The 17,909-nt window shown below is 32.9% G+C and overlaps 1 protein-coding gene across 1 annotated transcript in view; it reads right to left on the bottom strand.

Moving 5' to 3' along the window:
- Positions 1–6,957: 6,957 nt before the first annotated feature.
- LOC135957150 (galactokinase-like) overlaps positions 6,958–17,909 on the bottom strand; it is a 106,738-nt gene continuing 95,786 nt past the window's right edge. The window contains exon 8 of the mRNA XM_065507836.1: positions 6,958–7,497. Within this exon, the coding sequence (XP_065363908.1) occupies positions 7,201–7,497 (297 nt within the window). The 3' untranslated portion in view covers positions 6,958–7,200. The remainder of the gene's footprint in view (positions 7,498–17,909) is intronic.

Below are 17,909 nucleotides of genomic sequence, written 5' to 3'. Positions count from 1 at the left end.
CTATAGCCTTATCTACATCGTTACAATGGACTTTGAAATATCTATCATTAGATATCCATATTAATGACTTAGTAATCCAGATATAGATCAAAAATAGGTCAAAAATCGAGGTTGTCCCGGTTTTTTGCTCATATCTCCGTTATTTATGGACCCATTTTGCTGATTTTAAATAGCAAACTTCTCGAAAGCATGTCTGACAGAATTATTGAAGATTTGGATCCCGAAGATATCTGGGGTCTTCAGAAAATTGATTTCAACAGACAGACGGACAGACAGACAGACAGACGGACGGACATGGCTTAATCGACTCCGCTATATATAAGGATCCAGAATATATATACTTTATAGGGTCGGAAATGAAAAATGTAGAAATTACAAACGGAATGACAAACTTATATATACCCTTCTCACGAAGGTGAAGGGTATAAAAATCAAAGCTGTAAGTTTAGTGGTTTCTTTTTTATTAACATTTATGTATGTTAAGATTTTTTCGATATCACTCCTTATATATTTTCAAAATAGCTAGATCGTCTTAGAATTTTAAAATGACCCATAATATTTATACTTTTTGGTTCTACGACCAATATTTCGATATGTTACAAACCAAATGACAAAATAAAAACACCCCCCCCCCCCGCTATCCTTTTGTTGGAGGGTAAACAAATGACAAAAGTGTCCCCTAATATTCATATGCATGTTTTTATATTTATATGTTTTAGTGTGTACAAATGTATGTATATTGGGGTATTAATCCCTACACACGTTCATGATACAGACACACATTTATATTTCTAAAACGGTAGTTACATTTGAACTTGTTGTTTTTGTTGTTTGGCTTTGCTGTACAGATTTAGTTGTAGTTGTTATCGTAGGAGTAGTAGTGTTCATACATACTGCGACTACTTTTTGGTTGAGTTAATAACTCATCATAATCACAAAATTTATCATCAGAGTCTTATGTTTTACAGCTAAATACACAAATACTATACAATTGTACAACTACAACACCAAGTGTGAAAAACAGGAGCGCAACGTTAACTGAAAGGTTTATTAGGCTGGACCGGATGTAGTTGTATGAAACCAAAAATATTATTTTGAGAAATTGTTTGAATAGCTAAAAAATGCATAAACTGTAATTTAAATTTTGTAAATTATATCGTATTTCCCAAAATTTCAAAAATTGGATCACTGCCAGTTCCTTTTATAAGCTAAGATTCAGCATGTCTCTGCACTTAGCAGGAAAGAAATTCCCATAAAACTCTTTTTGATTATTTTTGTTGCTGTTATTATTGTCAGCTCTGTGATATGTACAGAATGTGTTTTCTTGTTTTTTTTCATCTCTGGCTGCTGTTGTTGTAGTAGTAATTTTTGTTTCCTGTTGATATTAAACACTTTCTCATTTTTACATGTTTCTCTATTGTTGTTGCTGCTGTCATTACTCGCTGATGTTGTTTTATTGTTTACATGAAACGTACAATATTTCATGGTTTCTGTCTAAATGTTATATTTTTTTTTCTGTCTTGCTCCCACTCTATTTTCGTGACTGACTGAAGTTTAGAGTGGAGACAGTTGATTGTGGTGATATATTTTTGTGATATTTGTTGTTGTTGTTGCTGTTATTTTTAGAATAACAAATATCCTGGCTCGTATGTTTAGTTACAGCTGCAGCTACATACATTTGATGGTCGCTGTCAATTTTTTGCTTTGTTAGAATTTTAACTTATTTTTTTTAGAGTTTTTTATTTATATTAGTTTTTTCTATTCTCTTTAATTTTTTTTTTGTTTTATTGTCCAGTTTTAATCCTTAATGTAATCAAAGATGATTTTTTATTTTGTAGCTGTATTTTTATTTATTTTTGGCATGTGTTGTTCATAAATCAGTATTTTGGGTGTTTTTTTTAGTATATGACATTTATTTAGCTGTAGTAGTTTTTAGTGTATACATGTGTAAAGTTTTGGTAAATAAAATGGTAAATAAAATATATTTTAATCTGATTAATAAACAGTACTTTGGAAAATAATGTTGGCTATTGTTTGAGAATTTTATTTAATGCTTTTATCTAACTATAATTTATAGAATTAAGTGGATCTATATACAAAGTTGTAAATATATGCTAAAACAAATACATCGTTACATGAAAAAATTGCACTCAGTGTTTACCGAAATAAGAATGAATTACAAGCATAGTCTATTTTATTTATACAGTTTTCTATAATCAGTATGCTGGGTGTAGGGTGCACGTGGAATGCAGACAACAATTCCTTTGATGATGCGTATCGTTTGAATCTATGATTAAACGCTGTAATTCTGTTCACACGGTTCTCTTTATTAATAAACAAAATACGAGTAAACCATTGCATACTTTGAGGCGCAACACATAATTATTTATTCAGCTACAGTCATATTCAAAACTAAGTACTACACTGGTGCATATTCCTATAAACGCACTTAATTTTTTTCTGTATCTTTTTTGTTATATTTTTGTTGTTCTCATCCAAAAGCAAAATTTAATTTTTTTAATGAGGGACAACTTTATGGTACTTTTTGAAAGTAAACAAGTTTTTTCTTATTCTTGTTGTTTGCCTTAACTATGCGATCAAATGTTCTTGGTGCTATTTTAAGTGGAAGATTCCTATAAACGTAGACGTGAAATTTGTTTTTAAAAAAAGTTACCAAAAATAAAATATTATCAATTTTATTTTTTTTTCAACCAAAGGTAAGTTTCTAATAGTAATAACTCAATATACTGCAACTTTTTCTATTTGAATCAATAAATTTCAATAAAAAGTGCCCAAGGGAACTTTTTTGTTCGATCAAGAAAAGCTTCAAATTAAATTTTTTCACGACCAAGGATGTTCCAATAGAGAAATTGGACGTAAAGTCGATCGCTCGGAAAGTGTGGTGCGAAATTTCTTGAAGAAAGGTCAAAATTATGGAGTTCGCAAACCTACAAAGTGAAAAACAAAACTAACAAGAAGACAACTTAATCTAATAAAACAAGAAGCAACCCGCAACAAATTGAATTCCACACAAATAAAGAATAAATTGAATCTTCCAGTGACTTCCAAACACATTGCACACATTTTACGAAACGATGAAAACATAAAATGGAAAAAGCCGAAATGTAAACAAATGCTAAAAAAGCACCATAAAGAAAATCGTATAAAATTTGCTAGAAAATATATGAAATGGACAGATGAGTGGAAAAAAGTAATTTTCACTGACGAAAACAAATTTAATTTAGACGGTCCTGACTCATACTCATGCTATTGGAACGATCTGAGATCAAAAGGTGTTCGGATGTCAAAACGTAATTTCGGTGCTGGCATTGTTATGGTTTTCGCAGCGTTTTCTGCGGTTGGCAAGTTGAAAATATGTTTTGTTCTGATAAAAATTAATAGTGGGATTTATAACGAACTGTTGGAAGATGCTCATCTCTCATTTATGGATGAAAAAATGGATGAAGATTGCATATTCCAACAAGAGCATGTTTCTAAGCAATCGAAATCTTGGTTTAATGAACATAGCATTCCTCTGTTGGACTGGCCGGATTGTAGTGACGATATATGGCCCGTAAAGTTTATGCAAATAATGCCCAGAAAGAAATAATGCCCAGAATGAAATAATGCCCAGAAATGACTGTAACAGTGCTGAAACTAAGAATTAAACAAGTCTGGGAGGAAATTGATTCCAATCAGCTTAAAAAATTAGTGGAATCAATACCAGACCGTATTTTTTAAACAATCATAATAAAGGATCATCCACACATTATTAATAATGCTACAGTGGCAAATAAATTAAAGTGCGTTTATAGAAAAATTTAAGGGTATTTTTAAATGGTTGTTAATTCGAAAATTAAGTAAAAAATAAAAAAAAATATTTTAATTGAAGTCTTAAATAATTAAATAAACAAATTTGTAGCCCCGTAAAGGAAGTATGTCGTAGACCAACTATACAAAGTCCAGAGATCAGCATGCATTGGTATAACCGGCGCACTAAGATCTAGTCCTTCAGAGGCACTGAACACTATATTGCACCTTGTGCCAATAGACCTTCACATAATGGCCACCTCTGCCTGTAGCGCAGCGAGGCTTCGAGCATCTGGCTGTTGGAGATCGAGAACATATGGGCACGCGGGGATTTTGAGCCAGTTGCCTTCGATCGTTCTCCAACCATCTGACTATATTACTCCATATACAGATTTTAATAGGGTATTCAAGGTCTTAATCCCCTCCAGGAGTGAGTGGGGTATGGGTAATCTCGTGTATAAATATGACACTAGGATATATACAGACGGTTCGAAAATGAGCTGTGGTCTTGGTTCTGGCGTCTTCTGTGACGAACCCGAGATAGGTATTTCGTATCGACTTCCGAATGAGTGTAGTGTTTTCCAGGCGGAAATTTTTGCAATCATGGCAGCTTGCAATACACTACATGATCATAACACCCGCGGCAATATAGGTATTTTTGTCGACAGTCAGGCGGCACTTCTCTCGCCTACACAAATTCATCTTCACTAGTTAGGCAATGTAAGAACTCTCTGTCAAGGCTATGTCGTCTATCTGATATTACTTTGGTCTGGGTACCTGCGCACAGGGACCACTACGGTAATGAACAGGCAGACGAACTAGCCAGAATGGGATCTGCCTTAGATATCTCCAATGCGGTCTCAGTAGCAATTCTACTGGGGACTATTTAAGGTATCATCTTCAGACATTTTCTTACAAAGGCTGAGAATAGATGGCGTAATTTAGACACATGTAGGGTAGCCAAGTTGATGTGGCCATCTTTTAACGAAAAACGCACTATGCAACTGATAACCCGGAATAGAAGGGATATATCTAGGTTGATGGCAGTATTAACGGGACACTGGGCGTTAGGCAAGCACGCAAATCGCCTGGGACTCCCCTTTAATGACCATTGCCGCAGTTGTAAGGATAGGGAAAAGGAGGAAACGACTTTCCACCTTCTCTGCGAATGCCCAGCTCTGAGTGTCAAGAGACATAAATTCATGGGCAACTATACATTGACCAACTTTGGTGAGGTAGCCGGGTCTAAACTCAATGACCTACTAAAATATCTCACAGCTACAGGTTGGGTCTAGCTAGCAATTTTTAGTTACATTGCGATGTAAAAGAAAATACATCTGACGAGTGGTGTGGTCTCATCAAAACGGGGTCCCTTCGACTCTACTTGATTGTTCGCACGTAGTGAACTACCACGTAAACCAACCAACCAAAGCCCCGTAAATATATTAATTTTTAATTTTTTACAATCTTTTTAAAAAAAAGTAGTGTGCGTTTATAGGAATATGCACCAGTGTATGGTTGATTTTGTTCATGTGTAAGTCACAATAAAAGAAAGTTTGACACGTGTTAGCAGTGTTGCCAATTTAGCCCATTTTAGGCTAAATTTAGCCCTTTTTAATCTTGTTTAGCCACAAAAAAAATTAATTTAGCCTTTAGCCATTTTTTTAGCATTTTTTATTTTCATTTAGCCATTCTTATGACTAAATCAAAACTTATATATTTACCCTAATGATCTGTAATTTTTGCAGGGGCAGGGATATTATGACAAAAATTAAATAAAAATGTTGAACAGTAAACAATCTAAGCACATTCAAATTGTTGGAACCTTCCATACACTTAAAAAATGCCATAACTAATATGGAGAAAATGTTAATGTTTTACGCGCGGGTCCGGGCGTTTATAAAATCATATATAGGGTTAAGAAGAATACTTTTAATTTTATCTGGGCGATATATTTTTTGATCCTTAAAGGTAAGGTTCCTCTAAAATTAAAACTTGACATAAATATAGTACGTTTTCATACACTACAATCCAACCAATTTAGAAAAAACAATTCAGTTCATTATCGATAATAATTTAAATTAACTTTTTTCCAAATTTAAATTACATATTTATGTTTACATATTTTGGATACCTTAGTTTTGATATGTTTACTAACTAATGGCAACATTTATGGTTTTGCCAATGAAAATCAATTCTGTCCGGTGACGTGTATAATTTTTAGAATATTTTTTTTCTGCTTTACATGAGAGGCATATTTGTCATATATTCACTTATCAAAATATTCTTCATCGAAGTTATCACAAAGGATTACTTTAAACATAATTTGTCTTTCATATAAAAAAATTTGCCTAGGACCATTTTGCAGGCCATGTGATAAATACGAGGCTTTAAAAACATCGGCATATGATATACGTGTGGCCCCATAGTACATTATTTTAAAGTTAAGGATCATAATACAAGAATAGATATTCTTATTTTCTTGCATTTGAACCTGTGTTATATTCAAACATTTTTGTTTGTCTGTTCGGCATAGCCAAATGTAACATTCTAAGTTGTTTTTTGTGTCAAATGTATGTATTCTTTTAATTAAAAATTTTAGCCCTTTTTATCCTATATTTTCTAAGTATTTAGCCCTTTTTGTTCACCAAGAATTGACAACACTATTATAGAACTAACCTTAGTGCATTTCATCCCGATCGGATGTTGGTTCACTTGACATGAAATGCCCCATATATTTATTTTATTTCTAATTTTTAAAATTAAGAGTCTGAATTTTTGTTACTTAAAATTCTTGTTTGCGCTTTGAAACCCCCTTTATTTTTGTTATAATTCAGAAAATTTGATTTAGGCCGCTTAACTTATCAAAATTTTAAACATATTCATCCCTTAAATATATTTTTTTCATACAAATTATTTTATTTTCCATTCCATTCAAGTTAATACGTTTGCGTATGTGTAATATTTAATTTTTAATAATCATACGCCATGATGTATTCATATTTGTTCATCATTTCTTGAACATACATAGGGACGTATGAGCACTTTTGAATTCAAAAATAATCATACGCCTAAAACATAGATTATTTGCATGTGTTTATAACTAAAATCTAAATTTTTGGTGAAATTATCGAAAAAACTAAAAACATATTAATTGTTAAATGCTTTTTTATTTTGAATGACAATTTTAATTTAATACTAAATTAATTACACATAGTAATAATAGTACTTTCATATAGCTTAAATATAAAGAAATAAATTTATTATATGTATATTTTTTTTTAAAGAAAATGCAACTTCCTTCTACTTTATCCTTACAATTCCATTTCATAACAATCTTGTTTACGTCCACTTCTGGTCGTGCCACTCACTTCACAGGCGGCAACTTATTTACAATTGTATTTTTCTAGCTCCTTGACTTGGTGTGCAAATATAAAATTCAATACCATCAGCAGCAGTTTTATTGAATTTCTTGATGAAATTCTCACGCATTGTGGCAACAACATTATCGACAGCACTGCGTTGCAAGAGTGTTACAGTGCAGCCACCAAAGCCACCACCCGTCATACGTGATCCCAAAACACCAGAACAATTAATGGCCGCATCGACAAGAACATCCAGTTCTATGCATGATACTTGAAAATCATCACGTAGTGACACATGTGACTTTGTCATTAGTTCACCCATCTGTATGACAAAAAATAATAAAGAAAATAAAGAGAAAACCAAACTATTAAATTGCGAATAACAGAATATATAGTAGCATGAAAATAGGAAGAAAATATATAGATTTTTTTACATACTAATATGAAGACTGAAGTCTCCAAGTATTGGTCAAACAATAGAATTGTGGGAGTAAATACAAACAATAACACTATGATGAAAAGAAAACAAAAAATGTGAAAAGACTAGAAATGAACTCGAGGCGAATTGGATACATGCTACCCATCGAAAGGAATAAAACTTTATATGAAAAAGGCATATCGGGGAGTTAGATCTTTCTTGGTACAGAAAAATGTCGGTGAGACGTTTGGTCTATGCAGAGACAGAAATATGTCGAAACGTTTGACTTGTCTAGTGACCGATAAATGTGGGTGAGATATTTGGTCTGTTTAGAGACTGAAAAACTATCGACATAAACAAACAAAATATCGGTGAGTTATTTGCTCTGATTATAAATTGAGAAATGTCGTCGAGACGTTTGATCTGTCTAAGACAGAGAAATGTTAGTGAGACATTTGGTCTGTCGTCGAGACACTTATTCTGTCTATGGACAGATTATTGTCTTCGAGGAATTAGTTCTGTTTAGATAATGATTAATGTCGTCGAGACAATTATTCTGTCTAAAGACAGATTAATGTATTTGAGTCACTTATTCTGTCCAGAGACATGAGAGACTTATTATATCTAGAGACGGATTAAAGTCGTCGAGACACCTATTCTGTCTAGAGACAGATTAATGTCTTCTAGAGACTTATTCTGTCTGGAGACAGATTAATGTCTTCGAGAGACTTATTCTGCCTAAATACAAATTAATGTCGTCTAGACCCTTATTCTGTCTAGAGTCAGATTAATTTCGTCGAGACTCTTATTCTGTGTAGAGACAGTTATTCTGTGTAGAGACAGTTATTCTGTCTAGAGACAGATTAATATCGTCGAGAGACAGATTAATATCGTCGAGGCACTTATTCTGTCTATAGACAGATTAATGTCATCAAGACACTTATTCTGTCTAGAGACAGATTAATGTCGTCGATATATGTTAATGTCGTCGAGACACTTATTCTGTCTAGAGACAGATTAACGTGGTCAAGACACTTATTCTGTCTACAAGCAGATTAATGTCGCCGAGATACTTATTCTTTGTAGAGGCAGATTAACGTGGTCAAGACACTTATTCTGTCTAGAGACAGATTAATGTCATCGTGAAACTTATTCTCTCTACAGACATATTAATGTCGTCGAGACACTTATTCTGTCGAGAGACAGATTTATGTCTTCGAGACACTTATTCTGTCTAGAGACTGATTTATGTCGTCGAGACACCTATTCTGTCTAGATACAGATTAATGTCGTCTGGACACTTATTCTGTCTAGATACAGATTAATGTCGTCTAGACACTTATTCTGTCTAAAAACAGATTTATGTCGTCGATAAACTTATTCTGTCTAGAGATAGATTAATATCGTCGAGACACTTATTCTGTCTAGAGACAGATTTATGTCTTCGAGACACCTATTCTGTCTAGATACAGATTAATGTCGTCTGGACACTTATTCTGTCTAGATACAGATTAATGTCGTCTAGACACTTATTCTGTCTAAAAACAGATTAATGTCGTCGATAAACTTATTCTGTCTAGAGATAGATTAATATCGTCTAGACACTTATTCTGTCTAGAGACAGATTTATGTCGTCGAGACACCTATTCTGTCTAGATACAGATTAATGTCGTCTGGACACTTATTCTGTCTAGATACAGATTAATGTCGTCTAGACACTTATTCTGTCTAAAAACAGATTAATGTCGTCTAGACACTTATTCTGTCTAGAGACAGATTAATGTCGTCTAGACACTTATTCTGTCTAGAGACAGATTAATGTCGTCTAGACACTTATTCTGTCTAGAGACAGATTAATGTCGTCTAGACAGTTATTCTGTCTAGATACAGATTAATGTCGTCTAGACACTTATTCTGTCTAGAGACAGATTAATGTCGTCTAGACACTTATTCTGTCTAGAGACAGATTAATGTCGTCTAGACACTTATTCTGTCTAGAGACAGATTAATGTCGTAGAGATACTTATTCTGTCTAGAGACAGATTAATGTCGTCTAGACTTATTCTGTCTAGAGACAGATTTATGTCGTCGAGAAACTTACTCTGTCTAGAGACAGATTAATGTCGTCGAGACACTTATTCTGTCTAGAGACTGATTTATGTCGTCGAGACACTGATTCTGTCTAGAGACAGAATTATGTCGTCGAAACACTTATTCTGTATAGAGACAGACTAATGTCGTCGAGACACTTATTTTGTCTAGAGACAGATTAATGTCGTCGATGCACTTTTTGTGTCTAGAGACAGATTAATGTCGTAGAGACACTTATTCTGTCTATAGACAGATTGATGTCGTCGATACACTTATTCTGTCTAGAGACAGATTAATGTCGTCTAGACACTAATTCTGTCTTGAGTCAGCTTAACTCTGAACTCGATATCGCTGCATTTTGCTAAGACATATTTCCTGTATATAGAAAGATATCGTGAAAATTTCATGTCACATTCATAAACACCAACTCAAATGTCTTCTATTTGTTGCTTTAAATTGAGTAAAAATAAACTTCAACTTACAATGAACATGAAAAGTTGAGTAAGCACGTCTTTTGTCGTTATTAGCACAAAAAACAGTGTACAGAGTATAAAAGTGCAGAAAAGAAAAAAATACTCCAACATATTGCTTGATTTGGATCCTAAGAGAGTCCAAATACAATTTCCTGTTAAATTAAATACTTTTTATTTAAAGTACGAAACGAAAAAAAGAAAACAACCAATGCTGCCATTCGACAGTACTTTTTAATTTTCTTCTTTTTTTAGTTCTTTGCTACAACTACATTTTTATGTGCTTGATTCGACAGCGGAGTAAAAAAAAAGGAAACATAGAAATTTATTAAATTATAAACATTGTGGTTTGCCATTTAAAAACGTTTGCTTAACTCGGCATGTGGCTTTAATATTAGAAAACATATAAATCTCAACTAGTGCAACACAGTGCCGCACACAGTAAATACTGGGTAATGTGGGAATAGGAAGAATGAGGCCATCGAAAGCCAAATATTCCCTAGACTATTAGGGCAGCTAACCGCAACTAACAAATTATATTATAAAAATAAATACAAACCAATGTGGATCTGTGTATGCTCAGCCCCCATACTACTATTTAGATATTGGTATGAATTTCTGTGGGTTTGTTTTTCGTGTTTGTATTTGTGTTACTTATTTATACATTTTTTACTGCACGTAATAATTTTATGGTCTAAATAGTATATAAAATGTATAAATTGGATATATGCGTATGTTTATATATCTGTACTAAGGTGCTCCTTATGTTCCACTATTTAAATTTTCTGTGCTCCCAACTTATATATTGTTCTCGATTATCTAAACACCAAATGCTAAAAATTTTTAAATTAAATGTGGAAAAAAATGCTATTAAAAATATGTTTTGTATTTCATTTACCAATTGTTCCTTAAATATAAAAAACACAGGATTTTTAATATAAAATAATTTTATAATTTTTTCAACGTAAATTTTCTTATTCAAGCTCTATACACTTGGTCCAATTCACCAATTTTTATCCCTTCCAAAAAATAAAATTTGTCGAGGTTATTTGTTTGTAAGATGATTTCATCGTTGGACCATTTCTTCAGATTTGGAAACTGGAAATAGTCACTCAGGGCTAAACCCGGAGAATAGGCCGGACGACGGAGCAATTTGCAATTCATGGATTCATGGAAAGTATAATCGATCGTATATCGATTGATTTCGATTCGTATATCGATTGATCCTAACCTACTTTCTTAGTCTAAGCATGCCTACACTCACTTGTGTGATTTTTAGATTGATGGCATATTTGGATATTGAAGGGGCCTTTAACAAAATGACGCCATAGATGATTCTTTCGGAATTAGGAGGACTGGAAATAGATCATTCTATTATCTGCTTCATAGATTAGCGAACCGAGGAACTCCGCTTGGAGTATCTCGGGTAGCTCTAAACAAGATGTCCATATATTCTAACCTGGAGTTATTCTGTGTACCCGGTCAATCTGGTGTACTTTGCAATGCTGTTATGAATGAACTGGGCAAAAAATGCTTATGCCTGCAAGCCGACAAGATCGATCTTGTCGGCTTACCGCTCTCCGGCTGTAAATCACTCACATGTCCCAATTTTGACCACCCCTCACGATACTATCACGGGCTCTGCAACGAATTTTGATATCCGTGATTACTGAATACTGCTTAATTGGTGCGCATGCTAGGAGACTGAATACTACATACAATGACTTCTATAGAAGTTACCATGATAAGGACGAGAAGGAAACGATTGAACATCTCTTCTGTAGATGCCCTGCAATAGAGCACGGCATAGCGGATCAGTCTATTGTGGACGATTGGAAGATGGATTCATTCGTTTGGTTCAGCATAGAATCCCATTCTGACATGTGAAGCACCTCTTGAGGAACTGAGCATGATCCTTAGGGTACCACAAAGGGATCAATTCATGGATACACGTGAGCTGGTGATACTGGCTGCCTTCATAACCTAACCTATTTTTTTTATTTTTTTTTCTAAAACAAACACAAACTGCGAAGCATTTTGCTTGTCTGCAGATACACCCAGAGTCTCTGACGGGAATCGAACCCGCAACCCTCAGATTAATAGTCCAGCACACTATCGACTGGTCTATAGGGGCACCCTACCCAAGTAACAGCACATCGTTACGTTTTCAATTGTTTCAGGACCTCAACTGGGAGTCAGTAAATTCATTAAACCGTTATTTTAAAATTGAAATTGATGCTCGGCACCATCCCGTAGTACTTATTAAGCCTTTATTTGAGTAATGGCTTTCTTCGCTAAAAATAATGCTTATTGAGCAGACGAAATTTACTTTTTTCCAATTTACTCTCAAGTCACGAGATAGTCTGCTTTCAAAAGCTGTCAAACACAAACTAAATGGCGGAGCTTGTTAAAATTTTGACACGATTCAACCGACAGATGTAAGTTGGCAGAAGCAGTGTTGCACTTTCAGTTAAGAGCCGGGAAATTCAAAAAGTCGCGGACTTGTTGAACCACCCGGCATATCGATTTGTTTTAAAATTTTTTTTTTATAACCTACACCAACGAAGTAGGGAGGGTATATTGGGTTAGTGCTGATGTTTGTCACATGTCTAAATATTGGGACAATATTTGGGCATGTTACAAGCCTATTGAATTTGGTAAGAACCGACCCATTATTTCTCCTAGCCCCCATACGATTGCCCTATCTGAAAATAGTAGATATGCAAACCAAATTCTGAAAAAAATAAGTTTTATATAAGTCAAACTCGGCTCACCAAATTTTGTGATGATCGGTTCACAATTAGTCATAGCTACCATATAGGCCCACTTGCGAAAATCATTTTAATGAGTGTAGATTTCTTAAAAATTTTGGTATTTTAATAAAATACAACACAAATAGGTTTCATGTATACAGAAGTCATACCACCTAATTTTATTGCGATTAGTCCATAAATAGATTGGTGTAGGGTATCATATGGACGGTCTTGACCGCCTATACTTTCTTACTTGTTTAAAATAAGGTTTTTTAACCAAACATTTTTTTACAAACAAACTTCATGTATTTTATAATTTTAATCATTTTTAGTGTAGACGTCTTTGCTGTAGTGAACAATTTTGTCTTTAGACACTAAAGGGTAAAAATGGTAAATTACACCGTACGACACTTAATATTAGACACAAACCGGATGATATACGTCTGAAACAATAAATTAAATGGAGAAAAACTGCGTCTTCAGTTTTTCATTTCGTGATCCTGTTTCCTTTTAAAAGGACTTCAAATTTTCTGAGGAGTACATTTTTAAAAAAATGTTTTAAAATACTTCCGATCATCCTAATATGTCAAATTTGTTGTCAAATCAAGAAGAGTTGCAAAATATTCGTATTATTTTTATTTTATCCTGTAAGGATCAAAAGATGTCAAAAATGTCCTTTCAAATTTTTATCCTTGAATATCCTATTAGATTTTCTATAATTTTTTTTTTTAAAAATAGTGAGTTAAAGATCCAAATATTGAATACCACATGCCAAAATGTCATCCTTCTATCTTAACTACTTAAGTGTTAAAATTTGAATTATTTGATTTTTTATATTTTATTTTAATATTTCATTCGAAAAAAATATAACAAAATCCGTTGTGAAAAGCAACGAAGAAGACTTTTTAATAAACAAGTAAAATGGCAAGGCCGACATTATGATACCCTACACCGGGTATATGAGTATAAAGAGTTTTCTTTTCATATGAAACTTATTTGTGTTGAATCTTATTTGAATACACACATTTTCGGTAGTGGGCCTTATATGGGAGCTATGACTAATTATGGACCAATCGTCACAAAATTTGGTGGGATGAATTGCGAATATATGAAACATATTTGTGTTGAATTTTGTTTGGATACTGACATATTTCAGAGATTTGTGTATATTAATGACATTTTCGAGAATGTTGCTTATATGGGAGCTATGAAATATTGTTGACCGATCGTCACGAAATTTGGTCGTTAGAGTTTGGCTTACATAAAACTTATTTGTGCTGAATTTGGTTTGAATATGTTTATAATTAAGATATTTATGAGAGCTTAACTATTTTCAAATAGGCCAATTGTATGGGGGCTAGTATAAATAATGGGCTGATTCTAACCAAATTCCACAGCCTTTGTCCCTGGGGCAATATAAAGGTTTGTGCGAATTTTTGCCGAATTATCTTTTAACCTGCGACCTGTAGTTTGATTACAAGGTATACATGGCCCTAACCCATTATACCTACCCCACTATGGTGGTGTAGTTTATAAACATGCACTTTTCTTAATAAAACTTTTTTGTATACTGATAAGTTTTTTTTTATATTTTAATTTGACCTTTGTATATATAAAGGATGAAAGTTTGACATTTAGTATAAAATATTTGGGTCTTTAACGCACTATTTTTTAAAGGGAATTTATTGACAATCTTAAAGGATATTAAATAAACATTTTAAAGGACATTTTTGACATCTTTTGATCCTTACAGGATAAAATAAAGATAATACAAAATATTTTACAACTCTTCTTGTTCTTTTGACATACAATTTGTCATTGTTGGAATATCAGGAGTATTTTTAAATATTTTTTGAAAAATGTACTTCTTTGAAACTTTGAAGTCCTTAAAAAAAGACACAGGATCACGAAATGAAAAATTAAATTTATAGTTTCCGACGTATATCATCCGGTTCGTGTTTAACGAATTTTTTCTCTATTTGTCGGGCGGTGTTAGCATCCTAAATAAACAATCTAAAATTATATATTATAAAAATGCAGCAAAGTGTATTTTAATAAATTTGTAATCAAAAATTAAATTTCCTCGAAATCCGCCAAATTCAAATCACTCCCAACGTTAACCCATAATAACTACAGTCATTCAAATTTGCAGATTTTATTGGAATCTAGAATAATTTATTCATTTGTTAGAAATTTAAAATTTTGGATATATTAATACATTTTTTTAATATTTAATTTCTTATTTTTTGAAAAATATTGCTACTTCACCTCAAAACGTTATCTGATTTTGCTCAAACATTTTTAAAACTTGGAGGCATCGAAAATCTACAAGGTGCAAAATAAGGGCCGCTCTAATGTTTTTGTTTGTAGTTATGTACTACACATGCGGTTATTATTCATTTTAATATTGTTTTGTTAAATATTGTCTTAGAATTGCTTAATTTCTACTAGTTGCTTGAGGTTTCCAGAAATTAAATATTTGTTTATATAAATAAGTTTTGTTTAACACGGAAACATTGTCGCTCCATGTAATTTGAGTTTTCTTCATAAATTTTAGTCTCCATTCCAATAAACTCATCTTTAATTACAAGGAATCTACTGCTGAATTAAATATTAAACACTTGCCAAATTATATGCATTTACAGGTTCAGTGGGTCCGTAGTCATTATTCCTCATTTCGATTGGTGCCAATTTTATTAATTCACATTTTTGAGTGACTTTCTTACAGACACCTAGATTTAATTACTAGTATAAAATATAATAAACTAATAGTTTTAAGAAAACAAATGCCTCTAATGTAAAATTCCTCCAAACAAAAAGCTAGCTGTTAAAAAATTCTACCTAAATCTCTTCTAAAAAAGTCTTTTCAAATGCCCTTCATAAAAAAAAAAATTTAATCAATGCAAGTCAATTAAGTTTTGAAGAGCCGACTTTCGCTTTATATTTTTCAATACAATTTTCACAACTATGATTTGATGAAAAACCTCTTTTCCATTGAGTAAAGAGTGCCAGCGAAATAAATTACTTAGAAATATTTTGAATGTGAATTCGATACAAAGAAAACGAAACGCATTTTTGCTTTAGCAAAAATTTTCTAAATTGTATGCATATTTCCTTACACATGAATGGCAGGGGTGTTCAGTTATTAAGGTGGCTGCAGATTTAGTGTAAACATAAAGATGCAGAATAGAATTTTGATTCAAAATAAACATAATTGCCAAACACATGATCACAGCTATCATTTTAAAATTATTGCAAGTTATTTAACTATATTATAGTCATTGTAATTATTATATAGTTGCGGCAATCATAATATATAACATTTACTATTCACATGACTGACTATATATGATTGTGATACCTAAGTATGTATGTGTTTCTAGCTATCATTTCCATGATGAAAAATTACATCATAGTATGTTTCCTCAAACATAATATCGTATAATGCTTCCTAAAAACAAAGGCCTGCAAAGAAGGATTGAAGACCAAGAACTGGAGGCATTACTCCACGAAAATTGTTGTAAAACTCAATAAGAGCATGGAAAATAATTGGGAGCTACTCAAGCAGCAAATTTCAAAATGTTTGCGAGTAGCAGGAATCATCCAAAAGTAGGGAAATTGGGTTCCATACGAATTGAAGCTGAGAGACCTTGAAAGACAATTTTGTATGTCTAAAATTCTGCTTGATCGCTATAAAAGAAAATAATTTTTACACCGAATAAATACTTGCGATGAAATTGGATCCATTACGATAACCCAAGCGTAAGAGATCGTATGTGAAGCACGGTCAACCAGCAGAATCGACATCAAATCCAAATATCCATGGCTATAAGGTAATTATCTGAAATTTGGAGGGAGCAAAAGTGTCGTATCTATTATGAGCTGCAGAAATCTGACAAGGAACCTGTTCCGAATTCAACATATTCGTTTGAAGAGACCATTGGCCTAAAAACGCCCAGACATGAAACCGTAATATTTCGTCATGACAACACTAGGCCACATGTTGCAATAACTATTAAAACTATTTAGAAAAAAGTGATTGAGGAGTTTTGCTTTATAGTCCTGACCTTGGCATTAATTTTCCTCCACACTACTGTTGCTATAAAAGCAACATGGAAACACAATCAGCAAAGTATTCGGCTCAGCATAACCATCAAGTCGTTTAAGCATAAATGCTAAATATCTCAAATGTAAGCTACAGCTTAATACTTCGCATATTTTTGTTTCCAGAGCCTCAAACCTTTGCTTTTCTTCTTTGAATACCCTTACTTTAGTGATATCCTATACGTTGTTGCATCATGCACTAGAGAAACATGAAACAACTACAACAAGAAAGAACACATGCAATCATTAGCTTAATTTTTCGGTACTTTGAATCAATGGCTTTCAACGACTGAGTGAATGTATGAATGAATGAATAACAAATGAAAAAGAAACGAGCCATCTGGCATTTAACTCACAAAATTCAACAGAAAGCAACGCAAACAACACAAACAACAGTAGCAACACAAAAAAGAAACGTTAGGGCGAAATCTAGAAATAAAAAGCCTATATAAAAGATAGTTTTTATTTAAAGAGTCTTCTGTCTACAAAAGAATTGCAAACAATGACAGCAACAACAAAAAACTGCAAAAAAGCAAACGTTAGCGTATTGTATATGACTTGAAGCTCTCTATATCCCTAAAAGTGTTTGAGAATATTTGGTTGGTGTGGCACAAAATAAATACCTTTACACAAATGATACCACCACCACCACCATCAACCATCATCAGTAAATGTTTCAGAGAGTGTGGCAAAGCAGGGATATGTGTGTGAGTGTTTTTATTCAAAAAATAAAAAAGGTATGAGTGTTTACATATGGAACCTTAAAATGCATAAATCAAATTTGCTGATTGCAGTTGAATTTAACGCTGTACGGTTGCTGCTTCTCTATGGCAAATGAAAAATCCATATATTGCCACCAAAAACTAACGACATTTTTGTTTTGTTGTTGCCAAATTTT

This window comes from Calliphora vicina, chromosome 4 (genome assembly GCF_958450345.1).
Source record: "Calliphora vicina chromosome 4, idCalVici1.1, whole genome shotgun sequence".
Lineage (NCBI taxonomy): Eukaryota > Metazoa > Arthropoda > Insecta > Diptera > Calliphoridae > Calliphora > Calliphora vicina.
The sequence above is the reverse complement of the archived record's forward strand: the minus strand, read 5'-3'. Positions and strand labels throughout refer to the sequence as shown.